The following is a 19,456-nucleotide window of genomic DNA, read 5'->3' as shown; positions in this document are numbered from 1 at the left end:
CGCGTCCCTTTCGCACTTACATACTTGTTAGAACGTGACAGGCATGGTGACAAGGGATAAAAACGCAACCGTGCTAAGCCGCCAGTACGTCTACCATCAGTTTTGACATTGACATATACGCTCACGTCTACGTAAGTTACTTTCTATGCATCTCGCTCGTAGTCGCATATTAGTGCAAGCGAGATGTACAGAAAGTAAATTACGTAGACGTGAGCGTTATGTCAATGTTAAAACTGATGGTAGACGTACAGTTGTCAAACTCGAAGCACGAATTTGTTTTACCGCATCTTTGGGCCTATACACATTGATTAGTGTTTAGTGCGAGTTCATACATTTACTACTAAACGCAAGTAAGTGGGTCAATTTTAGAATAGGGTGTTTTTTCGACATTTGTATGGCAAAATTATATTTTTGGAAAATCACATTTATAATCATCGTTTTAGAAAGGGTTTTTTAACAGCAAAAAATATACTGTACGAGTCACCACTCTACTTTTTATAGTTAGCTATATATGGATGTTTAAATATCGACATTTATTTTGTATGACACTATTTAGCCATTTGTAAGGCGCTTTTGACATGTATATGGCATTTTTTCGACATTAGTATGGCAGTATCAACATTTTTATGGCACTATTTATTGTGGCATTTGTAAGACCCTGACAACATTTGTATGGCACCTTTTCGACATTTGTATGGCAGTATATATCGACATTTGTATACCACAATTGACATTTATACGGTCAAAATAGCCGTACAAATGTCGCCATACAAATGTTGCCAATAGTATTTTTTTGCGAAATTTCCTACACAATATAACCGTTTCACTTATTTATTTTACGATATATTTTAACACTGTATTTGTAACTGTTATTGTAAAATACACATTTTTATTTCGACTGTATACCAACATATTAAGCGTCCATACAAATTGTACCAAAATATATCGAAAGAGATTCTTGCCTGTTTTTATATAAATAAAACTGCTTCCACGTCCACATTCGATGTTGATCGACGCCCATCTAACCGCACTATTGCGTCGTAAATTTAATTTAACCGTTATTCAATAGACAAAGAACATTTTGGGGGGGGTATCTTTAAGTCATAACAAAACAAGTGCCGCGCGGGACAACGATAAAAAGACTTCCCTTGTTTTATTAAATAACGCATTAAATTACCGAAATTATTAAATCCATTCTCTAGATAATGCTCTTTATAAAAATATAAAGTTATTCATAATATGTTGCCTACTGTGACGTCCAGGCTCCATTGTGTACTGGGTGATCAAATGAAACAACTGTTATCACTCGTGCACTCCGCCAGCTACCCACTCGCCATGACACTTCTCCACGGAGTGAAGCTAGCGGGTAGTTGCGTCGTACTGTTTATTGTGTAATCGTCACATCTCTCCCTTTTTATAATGATTTATTTATTTTACTTTATATATTTATCATGCAACAATAGTTCAGTTTATCGTATTATCTTATACTCGCTAGGTTAATTTATTTTTCCAATCTAGGTATACTACCACCGGTTCGGAAAGGTTAACCTCAGACCCGAGAAGAACCGGCGTAAGAAACTCGGCGAGGTGTGGATGTATTCATTTTACAACAGTTAAATAATAAATATTTTCCAACACTAGCAAGCCTTTAAATCTGTAAAACTATTATTTTACTTTTACAATTTCTTCTTAGGTGTCAGTCCCTCTCCTTCTCCTATTTGCAGTTTTGAGTTTTTTATTCAATTGCTTATAACTCAAAGATTTACTTTTCCTTTTGATGCTTACACATTTCCAGGTATTTTCATTAGCATACAATATAATATTTGCCTAATTAATACCTATTTCATGATTTAGGTACAATAACATTGTAAGCTTGCCAAGCGTCTTGGACATTAGTTACTTATTGGCAATAACTGATTGACTCTGTTTTACTAGTCTTGTATGATGTTAATATATATAATGCAATTTAAAATAGTTGAAGATAATCCAAGGTCAAATAAAGTAGGAATGTTACATTCGTTGTAGAGGTACCACGTCAAGTATGATTAGTTTTACTTATGAATAGGTTAAGCAAACAATAATCTATATAAATAGATTTATATATTATTAATTTGTTAGGTACCTACTAAGATTTACCTGCCTATTTGACCATTATTATTATTAATTGCATTGCATACATATCTAATTATCGTTCTTTAATTATAATACTTGAATAATATAATCTTGACATCAATTAATCCAAATATTTATTTTATTAATTTTATTGCTCAAAAAGTAACACAGCAAATATAATATCGAATGTAATATTATTCTAGCAACTTACTTATGCGAAGAATCATAATTACAATTTATGTTATGAAAATAACGTAGGTAACACTTTACTAATTGAAAGCTGATTTTTCAATTGAATTGTGACCAGTAAGTATTGTATTATTATTTCCACAATAATTACTGTCAGACTGTCACATAAATATTATTATTTGTACTTGTACACTTTTTCTTCGGTTTATTTCAATTACTTGCAACATATTTTATAAACCTGAAACATAGGTATACACCTTGTATGTCTGCTTCCTATATCCTGCCATTGGTAAGTATGTCATTTAATTTCAATAAACATCTTCCAACGAACCAATGGAATTCCATTATTCTAACCATGATCCCATGAAATACTGAGTACACCAGAGTACAGTTCGAATGTTTAGGTCCTTTACCATTTTATCGTTACGTTTAACATTTCTAAATGATAAGACCTAGGTTTTTGGTCTTTTGAGTCTTAGTGCTCAATTAGTACAATAAATGTGTACTCTTGGGTAGATCAATGAAGTGGTTCAAGCTACAACTTTGATCTACTAGTTTTTCTTAATTACTTAGCCTCAACAAATTAAACATCAGGCAAACTGTCATTGAGAGCGATCAAAATCACGGTTAATTCGAATACTTATTGTTTTTATTTTATAATGTGTAGGTTCCTACACACAGTATTTAGTTATTTGTTTCTGTTTTGATTTAATGTATCGGTGCTGAGACTATGTATAATTTCTAATGTATGTATTGTCTCAACCGCATACCTAAGCGTTTTGGCATCCTTAATTATTGTAAGTTTATGCATGTGACTGAAATAAGGAAATATATTTTCCGGTAAAGTGCCTTTTTTAATTACACTTAATTATAATTAGTCATCACATCACACACATCACTCATCTTCATCTGAGTAGGTGTACCTACTACCTAGGTAGTTAAAAAGGAACTTCGTCATCTACACTGTTAACCGACAAAAGTCGTATGTATATTTACAAGACATTAGGTTAACTGCTGGTCACTAGAGTTTTTTCTGTTAGTACCTTAGTCATGGTTGCCTTGGGTATAGTTTCGTAGTTTAGTTAAGTAAGCAGTGCTTCCTCACCGTGTAAGGCTCCCCGCATCGCCACTTCAGTTTTTACAGCATTGAGTTTAGGTACTACATGACATGATGTATTATGACAGGCCCAGCGTCTATTTACGTACCTGTTGTACTTGGGTTTGTAATTGAGCTTTGCCCTGATTATTATTCTACAGAATCATGTATTCCGGCTCTAAAATAGATTGGAATTGGGATTTATTATATGAAATCTGGGTCATATACGATTTTGAAGAATTGTATATCCTCATCTATTTATAGGTTTTATTTGGGCAGTTTAGGCATGCCTCTGTGTTCCACAATTTCCACGGCTACTTACGCAGAATGCATTATTACTCTTATCCTGGTCACCTGCTTGTTTCTCTTAAACTATAATTTAACCCGTCTTCTAACTGTTCCAACAGGATTGCTACAACAATCTTTAACCGGAATACCGTCTAAGTCGTCGTATAATATATTTAAGCTGATACATTAAGTTCTTACCCATACGAACATCTGCAAAATGCAGTAAATTTATGATACGGGTATAGGTTAGAAGAAGGTTAAATTGTAATACTTTACAGGAAATGTTTTCCAACTGCCGTATTTTTTTTTTGTATAATTGAAATCTATCCTGAATCTACATTAGTAGATATGCCTATTCCCGAGGCCATCCATCTATACCTACGCCTTAAGTTAACTGGAACAGTAGGCAGAGGCACTAAACTGCTTATTATATAATGTCGAATTCAATAAATACATTACATAATAGGAGGTCACTCTATACTAACATAATGTCAGTTTATGACTATTTTGCCTCCCTATTAAGTTTTGGTGGGCTAAAGAATCCATCTAATGGTGGTATCTAGGACATTTTGGATGACCTAAAACAAGATACTATTGTTAGTACCAACCAACACTATATCGCGTCAGTTTACTTTTAAGTACTATGTTGTACTAATTTGGACGACCTATAACAAAAGGTCCTATCGTTAGTACCAACCACCACTATCGCGTCTACTAGACTAGTTACTAGGTACATTTGACTCTTTTGGTTTGTTAGTACCAGTCCAACATTCAACTTACTAATTATTCTCTGTTTGTATCGCAGGTAAGTGTTATGATTTCGCTTATCATTTCTTTTGTTTTGCTAGTACTAGTTGAACATTCAACCTACTACTTATTTATTTTGCTAGTACCAGTTGAAAGTTCCAACCTACTAATTATTTGTTTTGCTAGTAACAGTTGCAAATTCCAACCTACTAATTATTTGTTTTGCTAGTACCCGTTGAAAGTTCCAACCTACTAATTATTTGTTTTGCTAGCAACAGTTGAACAATCAACCTACTAATTATTTGTTTTGCTAGTACCAGTTGAACATTCAACCTACTACTTATTTATTTTGCTAGTACCAGTTGAACGTTTCAACCTACTAATTATTTGTTTTGCTAGTACCAGTTGAACGTTTCAACCTACTAATTATTTGTTTTGCTAGTACCGGTTGAAAGTTTCAACCTACTAACTATTTGTTTTGCTAGTACCAGTTGAAAGTGTCAACCTACTAATTATTTGTTTTGCTAGTACCGGTTGAAAGTTTCAACCTACTAATTATTTGTTTTGCTAGTACCGGTTGAAAGTTTCAACCTACTAATTATTTGTTTTGCTAGTACCGGTTGAAAGTTTCAACCTACTAATTATTTGTTTTGCTAGTACCAGTTGAAAGTTTCAACCTACTAATTATTTGTTTTGCTAGTACCAGTTGAACGTTTCAACCTACTAATTATTTGTTTTGCTAGTACCAGTTGAACGTTTCAACCTACTAATTATTTGTTTTGCTAGTACCAGTTGAACGTTTCAACCTACTAATTATTTGTTTTGCTAGTACCAGTTGAACATTTCAACCTACTAATTATTTGTTTTGCTAGTACCGGTTTAACATTTCAACCTACTAATTATTTATTTTGCTAGTACCGGTTGAAAGTTTCAACCTACTAATTATTTGTTTTGCTAGTACCGGTTGAAAGTTTCAACCCACTAACTATTTGTTTTGCTAGTACCAGTTGAAAGTTTCAACCTACTAATTATTTGTTTTGCTAGTACCAGTTGAACATTTCAACCCACTAATTATTTGTTTTGCTAGTACCGGTTGAAAGTTTCAACCTACCAATTATTTGTTTTGCTAGTACCGGTTGAAAGTTTCAACCTACTAATTATTTGTTTTGCTAGTACCTGTTGAAAGTTTCAACCTACTAATTATTTGCTTTGCTAGTACCGGTTGAAAGTTTCAACCTACTAATTATTTGTTTTGCTAGTACCGGTTGAAAGTTTCAACCCACTAATTATTTGTTTTGCTAGTACCGGTTGAAAGTTTCAACCTACTAATTATCTGTTTTGCTAGTACCGGTTGAAAGTTGCAACCTACTAATTATTTGTTTTGCTAGTACCAGTTGAACATTTCAACCTACTAATTATTTGTTTTGCTAGTACCGGTTGAAAGTTTCAACCTACTAATTATTTGTTTTGCTAGTACCGGTTGAAAGTTTCAACCTACTAATTATTTGCTTTGCTAGTACCGGTTGAAAGTTTCAACCTACTAATTATTTGTTTTGCTAGTACCGGTTGAAAGTTTCAACCCACTAATTATTTGTTTTGCTAGTACCGGTTGAAAGTTTCAACCTACTAATTATCTGTTTTGCTAGTACCGGTTGAAAGTTGCAACCTACTAATTATTTGTTTTGCTAGTACCAGTTGAACATTTCAACCTACTAATTATTTGTTTTGCTAGTACCGGTTGAAAGTTTCAACCTACTAATTATTTGTTTTGCTAGTACCGGTTGAAAGCTTCAACCTACTAACTATTTGTTTTGCTAGTACCAGTTGAACGTTTCAACCTACTAATTATTACTTATACCAACTGCAGCATAGATGTGATGTACAGTTTACTTCTTGCAATTTATTTTTCTTGTTAGTCCGACTCCGACTTACTAATCAATTCATTTGATGCTGAGTTTACGTGTCTACTCCTACAGTAAAACAATAACAAAGCCCTCGGCATTCATCAGTCTAAGTACGCTATCTACAGTTCTTGACTCACTTGACATCGTAACGGTCCTTGATAATTTAACTGGTCCGTTACCTGTTAGCATTGTTTATTATCATAAACAGCACATACCTATGTATATATGAATACATGTTAAATCGACACCAAGTTAACATCGATTCATACCCATATCGTGCTATAAATAGCATTTCAATTGATTATAACTGGTTATTTTAACCGAACAATATTTCTTTTAGGACATAAGGTCCATAAAATGTATACAACTATACCGACTTGATATGCAGGTTTCTCTATACGTTCCCTCATGTAAAAATATCTTAGTATTTAATTACACGACTAAATAGGTCGGTATATTTTAAGTATGAACGGTAAATACACAACTCATAATAATCATGATTTCCGCGAAGGTAGTTTGATTATTTACCCTTTATATCATATGAATTCTAATATACGATTTTGAGTCAGAAAATAAACCATGTACCATCTGTATTTGTAACACGCAAACCATCGGCATATTCGTTTCTGTCATTTCATGGCTAATACGTCGGTGCCACATCATAGGAATAATGTAACATGAGTACATTATTTTTTGTAGTGACCCCAATTATTGATCTATCTTGCATTGATTACACTTTTGGATTTACATTTGGTAACCAGGCTCACGCACAGTAGCCATTGTCAAAGAGTTAGTGTAATAAGCACGCGTATATTTCTTCTTTTCTTAGTAAACATTCCTCCCGAGCTACGTATCATCTATTATTTACTCAATAATAGTTGTAAAGTTAACCACTGTTCTTATGTAAACAGTCGACAAAATCAACTGTGCATATACATAATTGTTTTTATTAACATTGATTGTAAACAAAACTATAAAATTAGGTATAGGTACTAGATCTACGTTTTTACAGTAATATTTAAATTCTGCATTAGTTTCTTTAATACTCCTCTTACGTGAGTTTGGAATTTCATAATCTACTTACGTAAGTACCGCCTAACAAAATCGTTGCAGTTTTAATATTTTCGTATTATGTACAACCGTACGTCAATCGTTACACAGAATATCACCTCGCCCAAAATTTTGTATTACCTGAATACAATCGGCAGCTCGGGAGGAAATGGACAAATACGGTAGCTATTAGGTTAGGATTTCCATACCTTAGATTTGTTTTTTTTTTTCCGCCACCGTTACCTTTCCTTTCCGTAATTTTTTGTAATATTTTACCCTCGTCGCCATCTGTGACGTCCAGGCTCCATTGTGTACTGGGTGATCAAATGAAACAACTGTTATCACTCGTGCACTCCGCCAGCTACCCACTCGCCATGACACTTCTCCACGGAGTGAAGCTAGCGGGTAGTTGCGTCGTACTGTTTATTGTGTAATCGTCACACCTACATCCAAAGTTATGATTTTTTTATTGAGTCTGTGCCGCGCGCCACTGGGACACGCAAAAAACGGCTAATTTCGCCGTTTTTAGAACTTCAAATGCGATTTTTTCAGAAACAAATAATATTTAAGGTACAGTTGTACATTATATTTAAAGTTCACAATACATTGGATGAAAATGTATACATATCCAGTCTTTTCGTCCTATGGACTTCGAGTTATAGCCGTGGGACAACAAAAAATGCCTATTTGAAAATTGACCCAAGTAATGTATGAACTCACACCTAACACTAATCTATGTGTAGGTAAATCTGGCCATACAGTCAATGAATGTTTTTTTTATTGTGTAGGTATGCGTATAATGCGTACCTATGTTAGATACATTTTCGGACGGTACGGTAGTACGGACTAGACGCAATACTTACAAACCGGACTCGCTAATCTATGTTCTATCAAAGTCACGTGAATACCGGCATGCTCCAGAGTTCATTAACTTAATGGCAGTAGGTAAGTTATAGACAAGCACTGATGACCACATTTTTATCAAATTTGGGCAGAGTATAATTGAGCATGATGTGAGTATAGTATGACGTCATACGACTTCAATGAAATCGTTACCTGATCTTATCGAGAAAGTGTGGCGGTCAGCGGAGATCAGAAATATATAGGTACTATTAGAAAAAATTCTTAACTATGAGTCTCGGCTCCGAGCATGACCCTTACAACATCTTCACTTTATCTCTAAAACATGCATGCCAGAAATTCTTAATTTTACAGTAGGTACTAGTTCTAACTTCTAAGTTACCTGCCTATCTGTCTATAGTTAGTACATGTATGTATGTACATACCTACATTATTGCATTCAACAATTAAGATTCATGAAGACAGCTGTTCGGTTACCAAGAAACACTTTGCCTTATTTACAAAAGCGAGCAAAGTGCTTTCAGGAATAGCCGTGACTCAAAGGGCCCAATTGGGTGTAATCAGTCCGCTTTCAACGTCCCCGTGCTAACCCATGAAACTCGGGTCAAAAAATTGACACTATTATACTCATAATAATATGAATATACACGTTACTGAAGATTTGCAATAAGACTTTTTTTAATAACAAAACTTCCGTGAGTCACAGACATATTATTAAAAATATTAAGAACGGGTCACTGACGTATTTTAAGTCGAAAAACGCTCTTTCCACTTAAAATACGTGAGTGACCCGTTCTTAATATTTTTAATAAGACTTTTTTACAGTACAAAGTTCTTTGAATAGGTATGTGGTGATGCTGATGAGTCAATCAGTTGTGCGGTGCAGTAGTCTATAGGTAATCGTAAATAAAATTAATCAAAGTTTACTGCGTTAATTACCTAAATCGCATTATTATTTCAGGGAATTACAACAAAAATCTTAAAACTTAATACCCAATTACCAAACTGAAAAGCTTTCCGAATTTTTCCTCTAATTATTTCTTAACATCGTCTTCAATGTGATATGATATGATCATCTCATCACCAGTCATGAATTTACTTACTCTATCATTTTCTTCTGATTTTAAAGTCTTCCTGTAAGTACTGAGTCATCTTGCTAGACTAGAAAAGGGAAATTGAAATACCAAAGCCCAAAGTTCCTACGGCGAAGAGTGCAGCACTTAGAAATATTATTTTTACCAATAACCCTTAAGCTAAGTATATACTAGGTAATTTCCCCGACTTGAGGAAAGCCAACAACGAGTTTGAAATGGACTCGCCCACCGGTCAGTTAATTGATTTTGTTTTGACGTCAACCGGCGATTGGCGTCGCCCACTATACAATGTACACAGTGTGTAGAAAGTAAACATAATGTTATATTTTGTTAATTTTCTTTTACAGTTATGGTATACGTATTGCAAAAGCTATACGCACAGTCCGTACGTTGAATTAGAGGTGCCTAAGCCTAACTATACCAGTTAAGTAGGTATCTAGGTTCTAAATACCTTATGAAGAAGTATGTACTTATCTACTCAGTGGTAACCTAGATAATTCCACTGATCTCATAGAGCGTACCTTGAGGTCACCGGAGATGTTGGCGCCGGCCTGGATCTGGATACCGGTGACCGACGGGAAGACGATGGCGAACACGTTGAAAAGTCCTGGTCCAGGCCCTCGCTGAACCGCCAGTCCGGGTAGAAGTTTGAGAAGTGTATATTCTACAGCGTAGAATATACACTTCGATCTTTACCTTACCTTGAGGTCGCCGGAGATGTTGGCGCCAGCCTGGATACCGGTGACTGACGGGAAGAAGATGGCGAACACGCTGAAGAAGTCCTGGTTCAGACCCTCGCTGAACCGCCAGTCCGGGTAGAAGTTGCTGCTGAACGTTTGCTCTGAAGGAAGTTGAAAAAATGTTATAGTGTCAAGTTAAGGATGTAAGTATTCAAGATATTTTCGTTCATAGATTGGCATTCCGCAAGCGATGTTGATGTTGCAATGACTGGATGAAAGATTTGTGTAATATAAAATAATTGGAGACATAGATGTTCAGCAGCAGTGAACGGACTATGATTGACTGTTGATTGTTTGTTGGTCCCGGGACTGGTCCCGGGTTCTAACTTCTAATCCTGGTAGATAAGAGCATTTCTTTGTGTGTTCATGACAAATATTTGTTCCTGAGTCATGGGTGTTTTCTATGTATAATGTTAATACAAACCTAATATGTATTATATTTATCGTCGTCTAGTGCCCACAACACAAGCCTTAATCCTTATTAAGCTTACTGTGGGACTAGATCTATTTGTGTAAGATTGTCCTTATAATATTTATTAATTGTGAAACTTACCGCTGAGTCCCACGAAGCCGCGCGCGATGGACACGTTGTCTTGTGGTCCCATGAGTGTTCCGACCACAAAGTCCACTATTGCAGCGATGATGATTGCGATCAGGAAGTTCTGTAAACAAACCCAACGGTCAAATCATCCACGTAATCTTAACAACCATTTAGAGGGCGCGGGAACTTGCATGGGAGTTACAGTTTAAGTAAGCGGTATTTGATCGATGGATTGAATTGGTTGTACCTCAGTACTAAACTCGCATGCGAGTTCACGCATCGTCTATCTGAGCTTGGTTGTAAACCGCATGTTAGTTCTTACAAGTAAAATAAATCAGAAACATTAAAAAGAAAAACAACTACTTAAGGAGCCATATGACTTGGGCCACCTGAAGTTCCTTTATTGTAAGAACTAGCTTTCTATGAATTTATTCAAGGCCTGATTTTATTTAGGTAAACAGTTTATGAATAGCAATCGTAAACATGGATTATGATTATTTTGAAACATAGTTACTAAATAATAAATTATAGTTTTATTTCTAAGCCGATAAAAGCATTTAAGATCAAACCCGTGACCCAAATGCTTTTCATAACTGTAGTTGAATCAACTCACTCATGAACGTTTACAAAACCTTGGTTTTTATTTAGGATAATCTTTTCCGAGATCATAATGATAGCAGTCATAATATAAAGAAGATCTGTAACGTGCTATGTATTAAGTAGTTACCTCACTCGTATAATATATGTACTACTAAATGTTACCTAAACCGTGCAAGACTCAAAACATCAGAAACTAACTATGTTGCCACTAAATAACTACATAAACATAAACACATAAACACTGCAGCTTAATTTTGTAACTGCACCCTGCACAAATCTGTGGCGACACGGATTCGACACCAGAAAATTTACGGGGAACGAATTAACTAACCGCCGGGTACGTCCGATTTCTTCCATCCTTTAGCAAAACATAGAATTGAACATCGTGCAATGAGGGCAATTTCATGAAAGTACTGGGAACTAACTACTCAAGGTGCAACGTGAGTCATCCTTATGGCTGTTTCATTTCAAGAGCCATTATATATAATAAAACAATAGTCGCGATTACATCCATTTGGCGCGTGTCCACCTTAATTACTGCCATTTAATGAAACAGCTAATCATCCGAACACGCCGACAGATGTGTCATATCCGGAAGGTTCCTCTGTCTCAGAAATGTTGTCATACGAATAATTGAAAGTAATTCTAATTAGAAGTACAAGTAGATACATACTATTAAAGTAAGTATCTATATCAAGAGCTGTAATTTCAACTGAAGTTTTCTTTGCACAGAGACAACTGCTCACCAAGGTAATTGAAACTGGCCCTCAGAAGGCATTTATTAATTGCCATTACATTATTCTATGTACCATCGTCTGAAAGGCTTTGAGAAAAATGCGCTCTATGGAATGTTTGTTTTAATAGGTTATGGGCCCAAAACGGGCCCAAACTGATTAAGGTTTCCAATTTCCATTAATTTATATTAGTTGTATGCAATTCGCATGCGCGTTATCAATACCTTATTTAAAAAAAACGGGGATCTCTGTGCTGTTAGCAAAATCTTCGATCTAAAATGTCGTTAAATTTAATCTAAAGTCCCGAACTTTAATAATTAGTAATAACCTAAATAAAAACAACCAATACCGTCGAGTGAAAACAGTGGCCGCGCCCCGGTCATTATTATACAGCCTTCGTTTGTGTGGCATCGGATTACCAGACCCATGACGTCACATGTTATCAATTAGCGTGGCATTATACTATCTATCGATTAAGCCCTTTTATTCTGAGAGTATGTCTCTTAGCTCAGTGTGCCGCTTGGCAAAGGCCTCCTCCAGCTCTTTCCATTGGGGTCTGTCGTGGGCCACTCTTCTCCAGTTTGGGCCCGCTGTGAGTTTGAGTTCATCCTCCCATCTTGTTCGAGGTCTCCTCTGGCTCCGTGTGCAACGTCTTGGGTACCAATACCAATCAACCAATTACATTATACAAGAGTCAAAAAATCACTATGTAATTCTGGATTTTTGCTTGGTCCCTCATGTCTTAGTTATTGTCGAAGAAAAGACAAAGAGATGCTGCCTCTTTTCCTTGCGTGAAGGAAACGTAAATAGTAAACAGGCTACGTAAATAAATGCGTATGGCCATTTGTTAGGGTAAAATGAAACTGATCTTACCTGAGCTTTGCTCTCCCAATCCATGCCAACCGCGCAAATGATGCACATGACCAGCAGAGCTATACTCCCGATCAGCCTTGTATCATTCATCTTGTCGGAGAATATCCCCCCACCCGGGCCTAACAGGTCGTTCAGTGAGTCGCAGAAGCCAATGGTGTTCATGCTAGCCGCCACTGCGTTGGCAAACGCAAAGATGATGCCGACGGACGCGCCGAACTCGGGGCCGAGGGACCGGGAGATGATGTAGTAGATGCCACCTAAAGTTAATTAAAAGAACTAAGCAATGTTTGTTGTTGAAGATAGTAGAATTTTGCTATGCACAATTCTACGACTTTTTAATATAGCCATAAAGTTGGTCAGGGTTTTGAAAGCATTTTGGTATCGTTTATCATTTACAGTAGATTTATTGAAACGCTGCCGCACGCGCACAGCTCATCAGCTGCTTTATGGCGGAGCTATGTCGAGAGCATTGGCACTCTTTTTCAAGTATTTTGATTAAGTATTCTGAGTAAAGATACGAACCCCCTTTGACTTCGCCGTTGGTGCATATAGCGCTCATGGACAGTGTAGTGATGACGCACACGACGGCCGAGATGGCGATGATGACCAGCGATAGCCCGATGCCCGCCTGCGACACCACCCACGAGATGCGCAGGAACAGCATCACGCCCCAGATATTGAGAAGACATGGTATGAGCACGCCCTGGGACAAAAGTTTTATTTAAAGTTGTTGGACTCACCGTTACCGCAGACAACGCAAAAGGTGTGTTTGGAGCTTCAGTGCTTAAGAGAAAATCTGGAACTCTTTTCCCTCACTATATTTATTTAACGAAAATATGTATTCAAAAGAATATTTTCAAAAATGATAAATAGATAAATGCACATTTTTTGTTGTAGAAATCTGGTGTTTTCAGGAGAAAATCAAGCAATTTATTTTCTCCCTATTTCTGCAGAGTGAAATTTTCGAAAGTGATAATTTATATTTAAAAAATACCTATATGTATACCTATGTATACGAGAGAAATACTTGACAAGACAAGTAAAAGCATCTGATGATTGAATTTGAAGGCGAAACTCACTTGGATCCATCCTAATTTAATTCCGATGGCCGGCGTCGGTGACTTGGTGTCGCGCTTCGTGTCCCTCTCGTCCTGTGAACAAGGCAATTTATTTAGCTTCTTTGGTGTCAATTTAGCGTCAACTCAATCAAAACAATAAAATAGTTTAACGAATGTTCCTTCTTCAATTCTTATTTTTATTTGGACCGTGGAGCGTAAAAAAAACAACAATTTTATTGTCTGTGTAAAGGCTTCTGCCCATCTCTGCTAAAAATGACCATGCCGTTGATCAGCTAACGTTTTAACTTGCTGATTGTTAAATGCCTGTTATGAAAACGAGGAGCGGAACGTAGAAGACTGGAGGACTGTGCTATCCCATGTTTAAATCGTTTAATCATGATTGCACTGGCCTTATTAGACTGTACCGGTGTTATCATTGTAAACATGCCGGCATGATAATCGGTCTGATGACCGACAGGTGTCAGTTCCTATTCTGTGATGATGGCATCCAGCTCAGATGATGATGGCAGCAGCTGGCAGGTCTCTATGCCACAGTACAACTAAAACATAAAGCCCGGATGGAATAAATACGTATACTATTTTCGACTTTACCTGAAAGTAATAAGGTAGGAACTTTTGTGAACTGGACAGTGCACATACCGGGTGTGGCCTGTAGTATGAGCAAAAAATTTAACTGTAGGCTGTACTCCTCATACTGACCAACATTTGTTCAGCGACTTTTAAAAATAACTTGTGGTTTGATTTTTAATACACTTTAAAGTTTATTCTAAGACGCAATGTATTGCGAATTTTGTTATGTTTAAGGCGTGACAAGCAACGTCAATCACAATGATATGGCGTGGCGATGGCGTCCATTGAAGATAATATTTATTTTGTATGAAAAATAGGGAGTCTAAATACTTCATAATTTTTAAAAGTTGTAGAACAAAAGTGTCACCGTTTAAGGAGTACAATCTATGTTTTAATTATTTGCTCGTGTTACAGGCCACACCCGGTATATACCTTTTTCAGTTAAGAACCGGTTACAGTGGATTTATTCTATGGCACATGTTTTTGCATTGTACTGTAACGGTGTCGAATCGGACTAGTCATAGGCTCATGTACCTATACAATTCTCGTTGTTAGGCGAGCTCAGCATTACAAGAGAATTTTACGTGGTAGGATAGAGAATTTGAAGTTTATTGAAAAACACTGATTTAAACTTTCACGACTTTTACTCAGTATTACCTATTTACCAAAACGGGACTTATTGTCTCAATGCGAAAAGCAAGGCTCAGTTTACTCGTATCCATGACGCCTACATTTACTTAATCCCTTTACGTATGATTGAATTTTTAGGGTGAGCACCTGTGATTTCAAAAGTTTATTTGGCAAGTTTATTTGATATTTAATTGTAATTTGGTTCCCCGCGATACAGGCATTGCCTAGTGCGGAGACCCCTGGTATATCTGTAACCTTTGCTGAAATAAAAATGATCTTTATTCTTCTTCTTCTTTATTCTTTAATTGATCAATAGGAAAAATATACTCAATGGCGACATATTAATAAAATAAAACTACTAAGGGCGCGTCTAGGTATAGAGGGTTGACCAGGCGGCAACGCCAACAGTGCTTAAACCTCTGAAGCCAGTACTATCAAATGAATTTGTGAGATTCAGATCAGTACACTCTTGCTACAGCTAGCCTAGCATATCTGCATACACCTACAAGTTCTAAGGTGTAGATCTCAAAAGTAAAGTATACTATGTAGTATATGGCAATGGCGAGAGGAGAAGAGCGGCCTCCTGGAGTGCAAACCACTCTACTTTGTCTTGATAACATCTGCGTGGTTGCTACTTACCTACCTACTGGGTGCTTTTGACAGTGAGTCGTGAAATGCAAGGATTACTTGTACTCTGCCATGATGCTTATTTTGGTGTGCAGCTTTTTAAAAATAAGTTCGCTAGTAGGGTTAGAAAATATATTTATTGTAGGTGTAGTGGTGTAACCTAAAAGCAGGTGTTTTTATGTGACAAGCTATGTCAACCATATAAGTTATCTCTATGATGTCAACTGCGTTCATCGATATGAGATATCCGATATAGTGTGAGTGTGAGGTGTGAGTCAGTCATGTGGTCACAACATGATTATTTATGGTGTATCTATCCATCTCTGTTTGGCGAGAGTAAACGTGTTCGTAGGGCACAAATGCATCAATGGCATCCTGTATAGAAGTCGCACCAAGAAAAGTCTGCAGCGGATTTGATAGCCCACGCAGTGTAAGTGTTATTTATACGTCATAATTTCATAGAAGTTTGACGTTTAAAATGACACTTGCACTGCGTGGGCTATCAAAATCGCTGCAGACTTTTCACGGTCTGACTCTATTTACGTATTTACTGCGCAATCTGTTGCATTGCGACTTGCGAGCTATATTAGTGACTAGCGACTATAGCGACTTGACTTGATGTCCGTAGAATTATATGACTTTCTAAACAAAATACGATACCTGGGTAATACTTAATTTTTTTTTTTTCCGAAACATGCAAGTAATACTTAATTTTTTTTTTCCGAAACATGCTGAATTATGCTGCTGATTTATCTATACTTACCAGGCGCTTAAAGCTCAACATCGATTACGATATATGCTTACTGGATATTGTAATTGTAGGAAATGGTAGGAATACTAAGCGCCACTTGCACCATCCCGGTGTTAAGCGGTTAAACCCAGTGTCAAATTGTACTGGTAACCATGGTAACTCCAGGTTTAACCGGTTAACCTCGGGTTAGTGGGATGGTGCAAGTGGCCTTATGTAACGTTAGGTACATTTAAATTTGCCTTAGGTTAGTCCATGTAAATAAATATGAACATAATTATTAATGCGTTTGCTCTCGTGTGTCTATTAAGTAGCAGGGGCGTAGAAACAAATACAATTTGAATCTAAAACCAATATGTCCAATTTTCATTGTCTTGTTGACTCATGAACGCAAATGGGCAAATGGCATAAACATGACACTTCGAAGAATAACTTTGAATCAAAAAGTCAATGGGAAATGATATCATTGTGAACGATTTAATGATTCAGAGAGACAAGCTAGTAGTTTTGCTGGGGGCATCCGGATCGCACCGGTGTGGACTGCTGCGGGGCGGCGCGCTCCGCTCGCTCGGACAAGAACTATTCGCTACACGAGCCATCGCTGCGTTCATGGCTGACGACTCTGACCAGTATGAGGAATGTACTCTGGTCCAGTATACAGTGTGTAAATCCAATACGGACGAATATTTAAACGGTGGTTAAGAGCCCATCAACGTGCACAAACGCCACTGAGAAATACTTAATCGTGATTATTTAAATTTAACGTAAGATATTGAAAAAAAGGGGGCGCTACGTACTGTATTTTGTATTTAGGTACCTTTTGAATACATCAAACTAGTTTTTATGTTGCTGGAGTAAGTATCTACACCTCTACCTACCTACACCAATGAATTATCCTATTTATCTTAATAAAATAGCAGTCAACGGTATTTATTTGATCAGAAATCAGAAATTGTTTATTACAAACCATGGTACATAGTTGTTACAGTAAATAAAATCATTGAATCACATGGCACCCTATAGAGGGTAGCAAGTATTCTTAATTATAGCTAGGCAGGACTAAATAATACGTATAATTTGTATAGTATTATAATATACCCATTTTTTACATTGCTTGGTACATTATTTTTTAGCCACTGTTAAACTTTTACGACTTGAATAAATACTACGTTTTATAAAATCATATCTTGATGCGAGATATGCGGTGTTTATAGTTATTTAAAGACGCGGACCTATCATAGCCAATATCATGTACTTACCTAAGATTTTATAAGGATTTTGACTTCTGAGCTTCTGGGCGCGTAGGCATATAGTCATTAAGAATGTACAGTCGAAGTCAAAGATATGTTTACACTTTTGCAACTTACTCCTTTGTAATAAGGCGAAAAGTGTAAACATATATCTTTGACGTCGACTGTACCTCGTAGAGGTCTGTGCTACAGCGTTTTATGAATAGCTATACAGGTTTTAGCACGCACGGAATATATAAGTAACAAGCTCCCTTGGCCACGGGAGATAAACACGTGGCGGATTATAGTTATTGAATGAGGTTGTAAAGCGATAATTACTAGCTTATTTGTGCGGCGGCTTATTAATAACTAGATACAGGCTTCAAGCACTAATCAATGTCAAATTGATCTTAGGTATACTTAGTAGGTGGCATAGAGGGAAGGCTAAAGAAAAATGGCTCGACGAAATCGTGGCTACAGCCGGGCAAGACTGGTCACAGAAGGCAAAGGACAGGAAAAACTGGCTGAGTCTGGAGGAGGCCTTCACCCGAAGAGGGGTCTCTACAAAATAATAATATATATTTTTTTTTAACTATTCAAATAATTTTTTTAAACTTTTTATGTACCATGTAGAGAATCAATAAAGGCTTTTTATTTATTATTTATTTATACTTAGTAGGTATGTTGTGGCAAGATGTGGTGTAACATTTAATCATAAAATGATATCTTACAGGGACACATACCCTACTGTCCGACTCCGATTTGATTTATTTTTATATTATAGAGTAGGTAGTCTTAAATAACAGACACGGATTTTTTTAGCCTCCCAAACTCAATCTATTGGGAGAAATTGTCTTCTAAAGTAGAAAAGTGACCAAATCCTCTAACTGCTTGCCTATGTTTATTTTCTTTATGTATTATATGTTACGTAGGTACGAATAATAAGTACCTAGAACATGATTGCAATGTGACTGGCTTCAGTTAGCAATTATATTTTTGGCCTTTGCTATGCATAAATGTTGCTTAACGACTTTTTAATCATAGAAAATGTGTCGTATGATATGATACCCGGAATTGCTAATAACACTTTTTAGGGATGGGAACCCATTTAAAGCTGGCTATAATTGACACTGAGCCAAGGTTGAGTAAAACAAAATTACCACTAACATGTTTTTAAAAACTAGCAAAATACCCAAAACATGGAAGTCCATAAACCGGTAATGTTTACTTAACATTTTTAGCTCCAATGTAAAGTTTCTCATAAAGTGATAAACTGATCAGTGATTAATCAGTGATTAAAATAGGTACGTACCTTTTTGAAGAATATAATTCAATAAAAACCCATTACATGTATATATATATATGGTAGAGATTTACCTCTTCAGTAATCAGATGGTCCCCATGCAGCTCACCCAAGCTCGGCCTCTTGAGCGCCCTTTTCGAATTCCTATAGTTCTCCATTCTTGGCAGCGCTTCCCTCGTGAGCTGTGCCAATGACCGTTTCCGACGCCACCCGGCATCATGGAGCCATGTGTCCGGTTGGCTGGGTGCGACCACCGCCACGCCACGCTCGACCGTCTCCGCCGAGGAGCGGAGGGGCCGCGAGATGATGCTGGCTCCCATGTGGATGCCATTCTTCTTCGATTCCGGCTCCACGGCCGATACTGTGAACCTAGGACTGGAAAAAATCTAATTTGTAATGTTGGAATGGTTTTATCCGGCGGAGGGAAGAATAAAATAAGGG

General features: G+C 36.7%; 1 protein-coding gene across 1 annotated transcript in view; it reads right to left on the bottom strand.

Moving 5' to 3' along the window:
• The window catches only part of LOC134798780 (bumetanide-sensitive sodium-(potassium)-chloride cotransporter-like), a 66,239-nt gene that overhangs the window by 16,924 nt on the left and 29,859 nt on the right, over positions 1–19,456 (bottom strand). The window contains exons 3-8 of the mRNA XM_063771155.1: positions 19,090–19,390; positions 13,909–13,980; positions 13,352–13,532; positions 12,830–13,086; positions 10,635–10,743; positions 10,043–10,182 (exon numbers count right to left, since the gene is read on the bottom strand). Of these exons, the coding sequence (XP_063627225.1) occupies positions 10,043–10,182; positions 10,635–10,743; positions 12,830–13,086; positions 13,352–13,532; positions 13,909–13,980; positions 19,090–19,390 (1,060 nt within the window). The remainder of the gene's footprint in view (positions 1–10,042; positions 10,183–10,634; positions 10,744–12,829; positions 13,087–13,351; positions 13,533–13,908; positions 13,981–19,089; positions 19,391–19,456) is intronic.

This window comes from Cydia splendana, chromosome 17 (assembly GCF_910591565.1).
Source record: "Cydia splendana chromosome 17, ilCydSple1.2, whole genome shotgun sequence".
Classification (NCBI taxonomy): Eukaryota; Metazoa; Arthropoda; class Insecta; order Lepidoptera; family Tortricidae; genus Cydia; species Cydia splendana.
This window is presented reverse-complemented; position numbering and strand designations above follow the sequence as displayed.